Source organism: Oncorhynchus masou, chromosome 5 (assembly GCF_036934945.1).
Source record: "Oncorhynchus masou masou isolate Uvic2021 chromosome 5, UVic_Omas_1.1, whole genome shotgun sequence".
Classification (NCBI taxonomy): domain Eukaryota; kingdom Metazoa; phylum Chordata; class Actinopteri; order Salmoniformes; family Salmonidae; genus Oncorhynchus; species Oncorhynchus masou.
Window position 1 is genome coordinate 88,013,860 of NC_088216.1, and position 15,261 is coordinate 88,029,120.

At 40.5% G+C, this 15,261-nt stretch overlaps 1 protein-coding gene across 1 annotated transcript in view; it reads right to left on the minus strand.

The window, feature by feature from the left end:
* LOC135530281 (metabotropic glutamate receptor 7-like) overlaps nucleotides 1–15,261 on the minus strand; it is a 224,017-nt gene that overhangs the window by 70,161 nt on the left and 138,595 nt on the right. Inside the window, exons 7-8 of the mRNA XM_064958639.1 lie at nucleotides 13,308–13,510; nucleotides 12,307–13,039 (exon numbers count right to left, since the gene is read on the minus strand). Of these exons, the coding sequence (XP_064814711.1) occupies nucleotides 12,307–13,039; nucleotides 13,308–13,510 (936 nt within the window). The remainder of the gene's footprint in view (nucleotides 1–12,306; nucleotides 13,040–13,307; nucleotides 13,511–15,261) is intronic.

The window sequence follows — 15,261 nt, forward strand, 5'->3', positions numbered from 1 at the left end:
CCCTCTACACTCTAACCACTAGGCTACCCTGTCACCTCTTCACTCTAACCACTAGGCTACCTGCCCCCTCTACACTCTAACCACTAGGCTACCCTGTCACCTCTACACTCTAACCACTAGGCTACCCTGTCGCCTCTACACTCTAACCACTAAGCTACCCTGCCGCCTCTACACTCTAACCACTAGGCTACCTGCCTCCTCTACACTCTAACCACTAGGCTACCTGCCCCCTCTACACTCTAACCACTAGGCTACCTGCCCCCTCTACACTCTAACCACTAGGCTACCTGCCTCCTCTACACTCTAACCACTAGGCTACCCTGTCGCCCATCCTGTGATATCAAAAGGATTCGTTATGTTTCAGCCGCCTCATTGGCCTAAATGTTTACTTTAAAGGAACTTTGCAACATCAAGAATTTCTCCTTTTGTGATAATTTTGTCTTGCTGGTGGAGCAACCAGCACTCTTTAAAAGAGACATGATTCACCATAACCACAGGGGCTCCAGGAGCATTGCCAACTGAGTCTATTAGTGCTCCTGTCCTACTTGTCATAATCAGCAAGAGAGGACATGGAAATAATATAATCTCCTGAAGAAATGGTAGTTTGGTCAATATAAGTAACCTACATTGAAAGGGTAGTATGGTCAATATAAGTAACCTACATTGAAATGGTAGTATGGTCAATATAAGTAACCTACATTGAAAGGGTAGTATGGTCAATATAAGTAACCTAAATTGAAAGGGTAGTATGGTCAATATAAGTATCCTAAATTGAAAGGGTAGTATGGTCAATATAAGTAACCTACATTGAAAGGGTAGTATGGTCAATATAAGTAACCTAAATTGAAAGGGTAGTATGGTCAATATAAGTATCCTAAATTGAAAGGGTAGTATGGTCAATATAAGTAACCTACATTGAAAGGGTAGTATGGTCAATATAAGTAACCTAAATTGAAAGGGTAGTTTGGTCAATATAAGTAACCTACATTGAAATGGTAGTATGGTCAATATAAGTAACCTACATTGAAAGGGTAGTATGGTCAATATAAGTAACCTACATTGAAAGGGTAGTATGGTCAATATAAGTAACCTAAATTGAAAGGGTAGTATGGTCAATATAAGTAACCTACATTGAAAGGGTAGTTTGGTCAATATAAGTAACCTACATTGAAATGGTAGTATGGTCAATATAAGTAACCTACATTGAAATGGTAGTATGGTCAATATAAGTAACCTAAATTGAAAGGGTAGTATGGTCAATATAAGTAACCTAAATTGAAAGGGTAGTATGGTCAATATAAGTAACCTAAATTGAAAGGGTAGTATGGTCAATATAAGTAACCTAAATTGAAAGGGTAGTATGGTCAATATAAGTAACCTAAATTGAAAGGGTAGTATGGTCAATATAAGTAACCTAAATTGAAAGGGTAGTATGGTCAATATAAGTAACCTAAATTGAAAGGGTAGTATGGTCAATATAAGTAACCTAAATTGAAAGGGTAGTATGGTCAATATAAGTAACCTAAATTGAAAGGGTAGTATGGTCAATATAAGTAACCTAAATTGAAAGGGTAGTATGGTCAATATAAGTAACCTAAATTGAAAGGGTAGTATGGTCAATATAAGTAACCTAAATTGAAAGGATAGTATGGTCAATATAAGTAACCTAAATTGTGAAAGAATGTGACGAAACAAAACATAAAGAAGAATAAACTGGACTATGAAACACAGATAAATGACATAAAGGATAAAAGGGTAAAAAGCATCTTAAATGAAATGTTTTGCAAAAAAGGTCAACTCAGCTCCATCCTTCATTGAATCAGATGGGTCACTCATCATGAAACCCTCTGATATTGCCAACTAATTTATCACATTTGTCATTGGAAAGATTAGCTAATTTACAACCACAAACTCTCAATCTTCCTTACCTAAATTATGAAAGACAAGCAATGTCATTTTGAATTCGGTAAAGTGAATGTGGAAGAGGTGAACAAAAATATGATTGTCTATCAATAATGGCAAACCACCTGGTACTGCAACATGGATGGACATTACTAAGGAGGGTTTCAGACTATATTGCTACTCTTGTTTGCCATTTCAACAATCTATGGAAAGCAGAAGTAATTCCAGAAACCAATATTAGCAAAGCACCCTTTACTGGTTCAGACAGTCGACCAATCAGCTTTCTACCGAACCCTTAGTAAACGTTTGGAAATAATTGTGTTTGACCAGATACAATGCTATTTCACAGTAAACAAATTAACAACTGACTTTCAGCACACTTATAAGGAAGGAAATTCAACATGTCCGGCACTGACAAAAAAGATTGATGATTGACTGAAAGAAACTGATAACAAGATGATTGTGGGAGATGTTTTGTTAGAGTTCAGTGCAGCTCTTGACATTATCAATCATTGTCTGCTGCTGAAAAAAAACCATACAGTGGGGAGAACAAGTATTTGATACACTGCCGATTTTGCAGGTTTTCCTACCTACAAAGTATGTAGAGGTCTGTAATTTTTATCGTAGGTACACTTCAACTGTGAGAGACGGAATCTAAAACAAAAATCCAGAAAATCACATTGTATGATTTTTAAGTAATTCATTTGCATTTTATTAAATAAATATAATAAATAAGTAATCCTAAATATATTGAAAAATATATATGTATATTTAACTAGGCAAGTCAGCTTAAAACAAATTCTTATTTACAATGACAGCCTACCAAAAGGGAAACGTCCTCCTGCTGGACGGGGCCGGGATTAAAAATAAATGAAATAGAAATATAGGACAAAAAACACATCACTACAAGAGAGACAACACTACATAAAGAGAGACCTAAGACAACAACACAGCATCACATGACAACACAACATGGTAGCAAGACAACAGCATGGTAGCAAGACAACAGCATGGTAGCAAGACAACAGCATGGCAGTGGCACAAAACAGGGTACACATTGTTGGGCACAGACCACAGTAAAGGGCAGGAAGGTAGAGACAACAATACATCACACATAGCAGCCACAACTGTCAGTAAGAGTGTCCATGATTTAATCTTTGAATGAAGAGATTTAAATGAAGAGTATTTGTGACAAATCATTCACTAAAACCTAAACCTCAACTAAATCTTCTAATGAATAATGTGGCAATTGCGCAAGTTGAGGTGACTAACCTTCTTGGGGTAACCTCTTAATTGTAAACTGAAATGGCTGAAACATATTGATGTCCTTCCAGGCCTTAGTTGTATCACACCTGAACACAGGGAAATTACAGTTGGCCCAGAACAGGCTGGCCCTCAAATATACAGGGACAGCTAATATCATTAACATCTATTCTTTTTTTTTGGACCTTTATTTAACCAGGCAAGTCAGTTAAGAACAAATTCTTATTTTCAATGACGGCCTAGGAACAGTGGATTAACTGCCTGTTCAGGGGCAGAATGACAGATTTGTACCTTGTCAGCTCTGGGATTTGAACTTACAACCTTCCGGTTACTAGTTCAACACTCTAACCACTAAGCTATTCTGCCTCAAAGTAGAGGAGAGATTGACTGCAAAGGCTACTTGTCTTTGTGAGAGGTGTTGAAAGCACCAAACTGTATGTCCAAATTACTAGCACACATCTCAGACACTGATTCATACCTCACAAGACATGCCACCAGAACTGTTTATTCTTCACCCTGCCGTCCAACTCATCCCAAACCATCTCAATCGGGTGTAATCTTATAAACGTAGGATGAAACATAGCAACGGAGCACTTTCACATCGTTTCGGTGGATGCTAGCTTGTAACAAATGACTTCAGGCTTTTCACATCACTATTTTACAAGTACCTGCACTATTAAAACCCTCCCCTGTTCAGAAGAAATGTATGAATTACAAACTAGCTGTCACGACTTCTACCGAAGTCGAAGCGTCTCCTTATTCGGGCGGTGCTCGGCGTTCGACGTCACCGGTCTTCTAGCCATCATTGATCGATTTTTCATTTTCCATTGGTTTTGTCTTGTCTTCCTACACACATGGTTTAAATCCCATTTATTACCTGTTGAGTTTTTAACCCTCTGTTTCCCCTCATGTCTTTGTCAGAGATTGTTTGTTATTCAGAGCTGTGCTGTTTTTGTATTGGTGCACGGCGGGTCCTCGTACCCACTTTATTTTACTGTTACATTTAGTGTTTGGAGTATGTTTAGTTTATTCGTTATTAAATTCTCCATTTCAGTCTGTTTGATTCTCCTGCGCCTGACTTCCCTGTCATCTATACACACACACGACTCTGACACTGGTCAACTAGCTGTGTCTTTTGAATCAAGGTACAATAGGCTATTCAATCCCATGTTTTTCCTGTTTGCCCAAAGGTTGTCAAAGTTATTGTAGCATATCATCTACGAAAAAACTAAACGTGTACCTCAGGCCACACTCTCATGTTTCCAAACCCATCACACATAGACACACTGACTTACACCTTAGCTGGCAGCTAGCTAGCTTAGCTTTCTACTGTATCGATAGATTCCCATGAGAGCGAAATCTCTGGATTTTAAACAGTAATGATTGTGTGATGTGAGCTGGTTCAGACGATCAGTGGCATCTAGTGCTCATTTGCATTGGTGGAAAGTAAAGTAATTAAGTAAAAATAATTGAAAGAGCATATGTAGTTTTTTAGAGTATCTGTACTTTACTTTAGTCTTTATATATTTGACAACTTTTACTTCAATTTTGATACTTAAGTATATTTTAGCAATTACATTTACTTTTGATACGTGAGAACATTTAAAACAAAATACTTTTAGACTTTTGCTCAAGTATGATTATACTGGGTGACTTTCACTTTTACTTGAGTAATTTCTATTAATGTATCTTTACTTTTACTCAAGTAGGACAATTGGGTACTTTTTACACCACTGCTCATTGGCAAGAACACTGGTTCCATGGACCTCTCCAAGGAAAATGTCAGCTCCAAAAGGAGCAAACAAAAAGAAAGGAAACATAGAGACGACATCATAGTTCCTTGATAGCCAGGAAATCCGCATGGAAAAGTTGCAGTGTGTAACGTGTGTATGTTTTCTTTACTTGAAAATACTTGAAAATTCCTGTTATTTATTGCGATTCCAGTTGCAAATGAGAACTTGTTCTCAACTAGCCTACCTGGTTAAATAAAGGTGAAATAAAATAAAAATAAATAATTGGGTCTGCAACAGTATAAAGAAAAAGTTCCTGAGGTATTCAAGACAGAATGAGTAGTCGGCTTCATCAGGAATACAAATAGGAAAAAACTGGCCTTGAAGGCATGTTTTAAATAATATATTTTCTGATTTAGGGAATTTCAACAAAAAAGTTCACTGCAGTAATACACTTCTCCAAGGAACATGGTGTGGCTCCAAGGAACATGTGTGGCTCCAAGGCAGAAGAGGTGTGTTGGTCGTTTGCCAGCAAATGGGTCCTACGAGAACATTCAGGTAATCGTCCACTATTGTCAACAACTTTGTCAACAACTTTGCTGATGTCCACACAATGCTGCTCCCAGGACAGATCCCTAGATTTTAGAAGGCAGTCCTCTGTGTGGTGCCTTGATGCGTGATCGTGGTTAGTGTTATCCTAAATCTTGATACTTATATTTGTATTAAAATGTCTGTCAGCTCAAGCCAAGTGGACGAGCGGAAAATGCTCTAATCTAAGCTAATTATTCACGTAATAACCCCACGAATCAGATCCAAAGATGTGTGGCCAGATTTTCTTTAACATTTCTCATGTTATTTTCTGCTTAGAGACTTTAGTTAATGGATGATTCTTTAATGTTAAACATATAAAGTGTGGTGTACCGCATGGCAGCTCTCTAGGCCCTCTACTATTTTCTATTTTCACTAATGACCTGCCACAGGCATTAAAACTTCTTCAGGCTAGGGCCCTTTTTTTTCTCAATTTCCGCCTGACTGATGTGCCCAAAGTAAACTGCCTGTTTCTCAGGCCCACACGCCAGGATATGCATTTAATTGGTACCATTGGATAGAAAACACCTTGAGTAGAATGTTAAAATAATGTAGGAGACTATAACACAATTGATATGGCGGGAGGAAATCCAAAGAAAAACCAACCAGAATTTTTTTGGGGGGAGCCCATGTTCTTACAATGGAAAGCATAGGGTCATATTGTAATTCCTATCGCTTCCACTAGATGTCAATAGTCTGTGTTCAAGGTTTTGGGCTTGTAACTTGGATAATGAAGAAGAAGTATGAGTTTTAGTATGACGACACCAGTTTGGAAATCCGTGTTTGAGCGAGCGACGAAGAGGACAAGCACCTGCTGACATTGCTTTCCTATTGAACATACTTCTTTCCGTATTAAATATTATAGTTTAATTATATTTTAGGGTACCTGATGAATAAATAGAAAAGTATTTTGACTTGTTGAAACAAAGTTTCGTTTTTCGGATTCCTTTCTCTTTGTCGTGTGTAAAATAACTAATAAAACTCATGTTAACGGATTTCATAGACTGTGTTTTGTATTAAGTAAATAGTTGTTTTTAATTATATTAAATAACTGTCTTTAAAAGTAACTGCAAACATGTATGTAACTTTATCCAGCATTGTATTAAACTCCAAATGTGTTTATAGAGCAAGTCACATATGTACTTGTGTGTGGGCAAAGGATCCCTCCCAATGTGTTCTCTAATCTCGTAAATCGTTTTAGAAAATGGTTGTTATCCTCGGGATATTGAAAGGTATTGAAAACAAGGGTGGAATCATTTCTAATCTTATGTTTTTCAAGAAATAAAAAATTACTTGTAAAAACTAAATCTCTTTCTCTGAGCAATTGTATTAGTATAAATATAATTTTCACCCAAAAATGTGCATATTACATATCGCAGTATTTTGTATTATTTATTGTATACCGTATGTTTTGCATGTCTTTATCAAAAGGTACAAATCATATCAATATGTTCTTGATTTGGCTCTGTACTCCAACACTTTGGATTTAAATGATACCAATATGACAATATGTTCTTGATTTGGCTCTATACTCTAGCACTTTTGATTTTAAATGATGCAATGTCTACGAGGTTAAAGTGCATACTGTCAGCTTTAATTTGAGGGTATTGTTATCCACATTGGGTGAACCATTTAGAAATTACAGCACATAGTCCCCTCATTTTTAGGAGACCAAAGGTACTGGGAAAAAGTCACATACGGCAAAGGTGAAGTATTTGGTCCTATATTCACTAAGGCATAAATATCATACCTCCCAAAAAATACTCACCTCCACTCAATTCGGGTGGGGCCTAGGCGAAATCGGCTAGACAAACTGAAAAAGTGTGATCTCGCATACTCCCTTAAAAGACAGAGGAACAAGTGGCAAGAGAACTGTTTGTCTATTTTGAGACGTCTTAGCCAGGTGTCTTAGCCTCAAAAAGGTCTGGATTAATCTAAGATAACTCAAGAAATCGGTCATTCATTTTGCATTTTTTGCCAAGGACATCTTAGGTACACAATTTTACATCTAATTAAGATGTGTGGTCAGTATTTCCCAATGAACAAATGTGCATGAAAACGAGTCGTCTCTTGTTGAATGACAACAAATACTTTACTGAAGAATTCCTACTCTTGACCAAGATGGCGTTGACTTCAGTTCTGAACTTCTGCTTGCCTACAGAAAAACATTTGTGTGCCCGAACAGCCGAAAAAATTCTCACCGAATGATGGGTTGCCAGGTGTGTGTAATGAGTGTTGCAGGTGTGCGTTATGATGTGTTGCCAGGTGTGCATAATGATGGGTTGCCAGGTGTGCATAATGATGGGTTGCCAGATGTGCATAATGATGGGTTGCCAGGTGTGCGTACTAATGGGTTGCCAGGTGTGCTAAATGATGGGTAGCCAGGTGTGCTAAATGATGGGTAGCCAGTTGTGCGTAATGATGGGTTGCCAGGTGTGCATAATGATGGGTTGCCAGGTGTGCCAGGACAGGTGGTTAGTAAACCGGCGACAGGGGAGTAGACGGTGAACAAAAATGAACAAAAACGTCACAAAATTTCAGCATAATGTCAGCACACTTTTCCGAACGGCTTCGGCTGGGTAACATTTCAGACGCCTTTAAAGCTGGAAAGAGGTGGTTAGAACAGGACCGGAGGCCCCAAAAAATGTATGTAAAGTCTGTCTAACTAATAGAGAGTCAGAGTCCCGAGTGTGGAAACAAATATAGTCAACAAAGCATGCAGGAGTCGTGAAGCGAATAGCAAAATAGCACATGAAAGAAAAAAATAACGACTTGTCACTCAGTCTCTCGCCCCAACAGTGCCTGTGTGCTGGAGGCGATTTGAAAGCTGGGTTGAGAGGCGGGAGTGTGGTAGCTCTTTTCTTCAGGCCTTGTGAATACTGCTCTATCGTCAACAGTATTTCTGCCCGACCTCAGCCAGGTAAGTAATGACTAGCAGTAAAGGCCAGGGTGTTACAATTCCACTCTGCTGGGGCTGGGGTGCCTGCCTGCCTGCCTGCCTGCCTAGGCTCTGCCTGGCTGCTGACGTCAGGCCTTCACACAGCACGAGGCAGCACACACACACAAGCTTAGACACTCCACACACACACACACACACACACACACACACACACACACACACACACACACACACACACACACACACACACACACACACACACACACACACACACACACACACACACACACACACACACACACACACACACACCTCCCCTGGACATATGAAACTGTCGACCTAATGAGCCTCTCTGTTCTCTTCCCAGGGCTGCATATCACCTTTAGTATACAGCTCCCAAATCACACCCTATTCCCTATATAGTGCACTACTTTTGACCAGAACCCACAGGGCCTTGGTCAAATGTAGTGCACTACACTGAGTATACCAACCACCTCCCAAATATTGAATTGCCCCCCTCCCCTCCACCCTTATGCCCTCAGAACAGCCTCAATTTGTCAGGGCATGGACTGTACAAGGTGTCGAAAGTATTCCACAGGGATGCTGGACCATGTTGACACAGTTGTGTGAAGTTGGCTGGATGTTCCTTTTGAGGTGGTAGACCATTCTTGATACACACAGGAAACTGAGTGTGAGAAAAGAAACCCCATGCTGCTGTTTGTAGTTCTTGACACAAACCGGTGCGCCTGGCACCTACTACCAAAAACACTTACCATTTTTTTGTCTTGCCCATTCACTTTCTGCATGGCACACGTGTAACAACCCACGTCTCAAATATCTCAAGGCTTAGCAATCCTTCTACCACCTGTCTCCTCTCCTTCATCTACACTGATTGAAGTGGGATCATAGCTTCAACAGGATTCACATGGTCTATCTAATGTGTTGTATAGTCAGTGTATGATATAGCGTGCCAGTCGGGTACAGATTAAGCAGGTAGTTTAGTTACAGTACCCTATTGTACAAAACAAAATGCATTTTCACTAGACTCAGCCAGCCCTTCAGCTGCATTGCAAATCCTTTTTGGTTTGCCGGTGGAATTTGTAAAGGCACAATCGTTTTAGTTTCTGAAACCTTTTCTGTTGCGCTTCGGGGTACATTTCTAACACCTATTTTCGGGAGCACTTAAGCCGTTTGTACACCAAAAGAATTTGGGAAATGCTAAATACAATAGAAAACAGGGGCGGTCTAAGAACAGAAATTGGCGTTCGACGTCACCGGTCTTCAGAAATTGGCTCTGGTATTTTTAAGGCATGGCCCATTTTTTTTTAATTCTTTGAGGAACCCAGATAATGATACTTTCTATCAAAAAAATAACAAGTTAAACAGGCTCACTAGTTAAAACTGGACTAACCATCTGGCATATTGTTTTTAAAATGGTTATTTATTTCACCTTGATTTACCAGGTAGGCAAGTTGAGAACACCTTTATTTAACCAGGTAGGCTAGTTGAGAACACCTTTATTTAACCAGGTAGGCTAGTTGAGAACACCTTTATTTAACCAGGTAGGCTAGTTGAGAACACCTTTATTTAACCAGGTAGGCTAGTTGAGGACACGTTTATTTAACCAGGTAGGCTAGTTGAGAACACCTTGATTTAACCAGGTAGGCTAGTTGAGAACACCTTGATTTAACCAGGTAGGCTAGTTGAGAACACCTTGATTTAACCAGGTAGGCTAGTTGAGAACACCTTGATTTAACCAGGTAGGCTAGTTGAGAACACCTTGATTTAACCAGGTAGGCTAGTTGAGAACACCTTGATTTAACCAGGTAGGCTAGTTGAGAACACCTTGATTTAACCAGGTAGGCTAGTTGAGAACACCTTTATTTAACCAGGTAGGCTAGTTGAGGACACCTTTATTTAACCAGGTAGGCTAGTTGAGAACACCTTTATTTAAGCAGGTAGGCTAGTTGAGAACACCTTTATTTAACCAGGTAGACTAGTTGAGGACACCTTTATTTAACCAGGTAGGCTAGTTGAGAACAGCTTTATTTAACCAGGTAGGCTAGTTGAGAACAAGATCTCATTTACAACTGCGACTTGGCCAAGATAAAGCAAAGCCGTTCGACACATACAACAACACAGAGTTACACATGGAAATAAACAAACATACAATCAATTACACAGTAGAAATATCTATATACAGCATGTGGAAATGAGGTAGGATAAGAGAGGTAAGGCAATACATTTGCCCGAAATGCCAGAAGGCCAGTCCACCACTGATAATATTATTATCTGTTGTACCACTGATAAAACAGATGGTTAAATTAAACTGAGTCTCTGACTACACTGTGATTGGATTGAACAAAGGCAATCTCACAGTCAGCTTCACAACACCTGTATTCCACATACACACCCAGGTGTTGTAGTTTTCCATTTCCTCAGACGTAATTGGTTTCAAGGCCAACTAGCAAGACAAGAGAAAGAAAAAAACACAGCCAGTGGTCAAGAAAGACAAACAACCACGATGATGACAAAAAGTCAGATAATCAAACATGGTTTAAATAGAAATTAACTTCCACCATGATCTTAAACTGAGCAATTATTTTTTTTTTAAACATATCATCGCCATGCAGCCATATTATAGCTTATTATTTCTGATGATTTCATTAATTTCAGACACAAGCTGTATCCCAAAAAGCACTATGTGCCCTGGTTCGAAGTAGTGCACTATAAAGGGAATGGGGTGAATGTTTTGGACGCCACCATGGATAAGCCACAGCTGATCCTCTTATAGCTACAGAGGTTAAAGAGAGTCTAGATTGCCTTCAGCTAGCAAACAGACCAATTATAGCAACATCAGACTGTTCATGGCCTGGACATGGAATTTGAGATAAAACTGACACAAACAGCAATATGCCATATGTCTGAATGTCTCTATTGAGGCTAATAGCAAATGTTCATTTCTTCACTGTAGTTGAGGGAAATATGGCCGTGCTGCTTTAAAAGTTGATAGCTTTAGTTCAGAGACAATAAAATACCCTTTGAAAGCTGTTGTTTATGTCCGATTCATCATTCTTAAGTCTTAGACCCATCCGTCTTTTAAACCTCATCACAACCACATGTCAACGCGTGTGAGTCAGCGTGGCAATGTCCTCCAGAAAGTAGTCCGCTAAATTCAGGGCAACAATGTTTTTTTTAGAGCTGTAGCAACACTTCTCCAGTTGTACAAAACTATATCTTTCCAAATATCTGCGGTTGCAAAGATGATCTATGTAATGGCCAAGGAATCCCCCCCCCCCCAAAGAACCCTGTGACATCACAGACCAATCAGGAATGCTCACGGCATGTCCAACAACTCCATTATCTCAGCCAATCAGGACTAGTCAGGATGGATCCTGTCTTTCTCCCTGCTCAGTTGCTTTTTCCTTGGCTAAACTCGTCATTTTATTCATATTTATTAATGACCCCGTACAAGTTTGTAATTTAAGCAACATGTTCAAGAAGGCATTTCTGCAATAAAATACTAAAACAATAATGGCCCTACTGTGAAGTAGGAAGTCACGTCTAATGGCTTCGATCCTGTAACCGGTCACATATAAAATCAAAGGTTCTGTCTAATTTGCCAAGTCTTGGTTTGGCACATTGGTGCAACCAATATTAAAGTGTGCAAGCAAATCTGCCATCTGCCATAATGGGTAACATGTAACACATAACAACACATGGGTAACTTCACCTCAGTGCTAAAAGGACAGTTCTCCAATATGACTTAATTGGCTGGTTACCCAGACCTACAGCTTAAACCTAGTCTTGGACAAAGAAACACTTTCAATGGAGAATATTACGTTTTTTTGTCCAGGACTAGACTTAGGCCCATTTTATATTATCATAATGAATTAATAGGAAACAATCTGAAATCAACCTTACCTTCTCTGCAGACTGAGCTGTCCCGAAGAAGATGGGAATGAAGGCTAGCCAGACGATACAGGTGGTATACATCGTGAATCCAATGGGTTTAGCCTCGTTAAAGTTCTCCGGGACGCCCCGCGTCTTGATGGCATACACAGTACACGTGACCATGAGTAGGATGCTATAACCCAGCGAGCATATAATCTGCAGATCCGTGATGTCACATTTCAACACTCCTCTAGCCTGGTCTGAGTCGAATGTCTTCTGTTCGTCGTAGTCGATGATGGTGTTAGGGGGATCCACACCGAACCAGACCAACACACCCAGTAGCTGAGCGGAAATTAGGGAAGAGGTGATGGCCAGCTGAGAGGTCGGGCTGATCAGCCTGGGTGCCGTCACCGACGTCTTACCTTCTTCAAAGATCCGGTAGATCCGGTTGGTCTTGGTGAGTAACGCGGCGTAGCTGATGCACATGCCCAGACCCAGGAAGATCCGGCGGAATGAGCATATGGCGACGTCGGGCTTGGCGATCATGACGAAGGTGATAATGTAACAGAGGAAGATCCCGGTGAGGAGGACATAGCTCAGTTCACGGCCAGACGCACGGACAATGGGCGTGTCGTTGTAGCGGATGAAGGTTGCCATGACGAAGATGGTGGCGATGATGCCCAGCATGGCGAGGAAGACGGGGATCACTGCCCAAGGGGAGTGCCACTCCAGCTTCACGATGGGGATGGGCTGACATGCCGTCCTTTTAATAGATTGATTGATTTATTAAGTTTAATTTAATTTGACAATTTAGAAAATACACATACAGACGACAAGAAGACAAACTTGTTTTTTTATAATACTACTGTATCAAGGAGAGCGTAAAAACGTTCTAGAATTATCTAGGGTTGAACAATTCCTGAAACTTTCCCAATATTCCCAGGTCTTCCAGAAATCCCTGGGAATTTGGGGAATGTTTGTGTAATTTTGTCAAGTCTTAAAGTTATGTCTACAGTGTTCCTGTCTGTCACCTGTTGGGGTTGGGCATCATGCTGTAGGAGCACAGCTTGCAGGATGTTTCATCATACTGGTACTGGTAGCCATCACAGGGTTCACAGTGCCAGCAACACGGCATGCCTTTCACTGCCTTCTTCCTCTGTCCTGTCTTGCAGGGCTGACTGCACACAGAGCTGGGGATCTCTGTCTGTCCGTCCGGCCACTGCATATCCTCGATCTGGAACACAGGATGGATGCGGATTCGACAGGAGTAGAACAATGAAACAAGTACTTTATATTTGCTTACTGGACCCTATTCCAACTAAACTACTGAAAGAGCTGCTTCCTGTGCTTGGCCCTCCTATGTTGAACATAATAAACGGCTCTCTATCCACCGGATGTGTACCAAACTCACTAAAAGTGGCAGTAATAAAGCCTCTCTTGAAAAAGCCAAACCTTGACCCAGAAAATATAAAAAACTATCGGCCTATATCGAATCTTCCATTCCTCTCAAAAATCTTAGAAAAGGCTGTTGCTCAGCAACTCACTGCCTTCCTGAAGACAAACAATGTATATGAAATGCTTCAGTCTGGTTTTAGACCCCATCATAGCACTGAGACGGCACTTGTGAAGGTGGTAAATGACATTTTAATGGCATCGGACCGAGGCTCTGCATCTGTCCTCGTGCTCCTAGACCTTAGTGCTGCTTTTGATACCATCGATCACCACGTTCTTTTGGAGAGATTGGAAACCCAAATTGGTCTACACGGACAAGTTCTGGCCTGGTTTAGATCTTATCTGTCGGAAAGATATCAGTTTGTCTCTGTGGATGGTTTGTCCTCTGACAAATCAACTGTAAATTTCGGTGTTCCTCAAGGTTCCGTTTTAGGACCGCTGTTGTTTTCACTATATATTTTACCTCTTGGGGATGTTATTCGAAAACATAATGTTAACTTTCACTGCTATGCGGATGATACACAGCTGTACATTTCAATGAAACATGGTGAAGCCGCAAAATTGCCCTCGCTAGAAGCATGTGTTTCAGACATAAGGAAGTGGATGGCAGCAAACTTTCTACTTTTAAACTCGGATAAAACAGAGATGCTTGTTCTAGGTCCCAAGAAACAAAGAGATCTTCTGTTGAATCTGACAATTAATCTTAATGGTTGTACAGTCATCTCAAATAAAACTGTGAAGGACCTCGGCGTTACTCTGGACCCTGATCTCTCTTTTGAAGAACATATCAAGACCATTTCAAGGACAGCTTTTTTCCATCTACGTAACATTGCAAAAATCAGAAACTTTCTGTCCAAAAATGATGCAGAAAAATTAATCCATGCTTTTGTCACTTCTAGGTTAGACTACTGCAATGCTCTACTTTCCGGCTACCCGGATAAAGCACTAAATAAACTTCAGTTAGTGCTAAATACGGCTGCTAGAATCCTGACTAGAACCAAAAAATTTGATCATATTACTCCAGTGCTAGCCTCCCTACACTGGCTTCCTGTCAAAGCAAGGGCTGATTTCAAGGTTTTACTGCTAACCTACAAAGCATTGCATGGGCTTGCTCCTACCTATCTCTCTGATTTGGTCCTGCCGTACATACCTACACGTACGCTACGGTCACAAGACGCAGGCCTCCTAATTGTCCCTAGAATTTCTAAGCAAACAGCTGGAGGCAGGGCTTTCTCCTATAGAGCTCCATTTTTATGGAACGGTCTGCCTACCCATGTAAGAGACGCAAACTCGGTCTCAACCTTTAAGTCTTTACTGAAGACTCATCTCTTCAGTGGGTCATATGATTGAGTGTAGTCTTGCCCAGGAGTGGGAAGGTGAACGGAAAGGCTCTGGAGCAACGAACCACCCTTGCTGTCTCTGCCTGACCGGTTCCCCTCTTTCCACTGGGATTCTCTGCCTCTAACCCTATTACAGGGGCTGAGTCACTGGCTTGCTGGGGCTCTCTCATGCCGTCCCTGGAGGGGGTGCGTC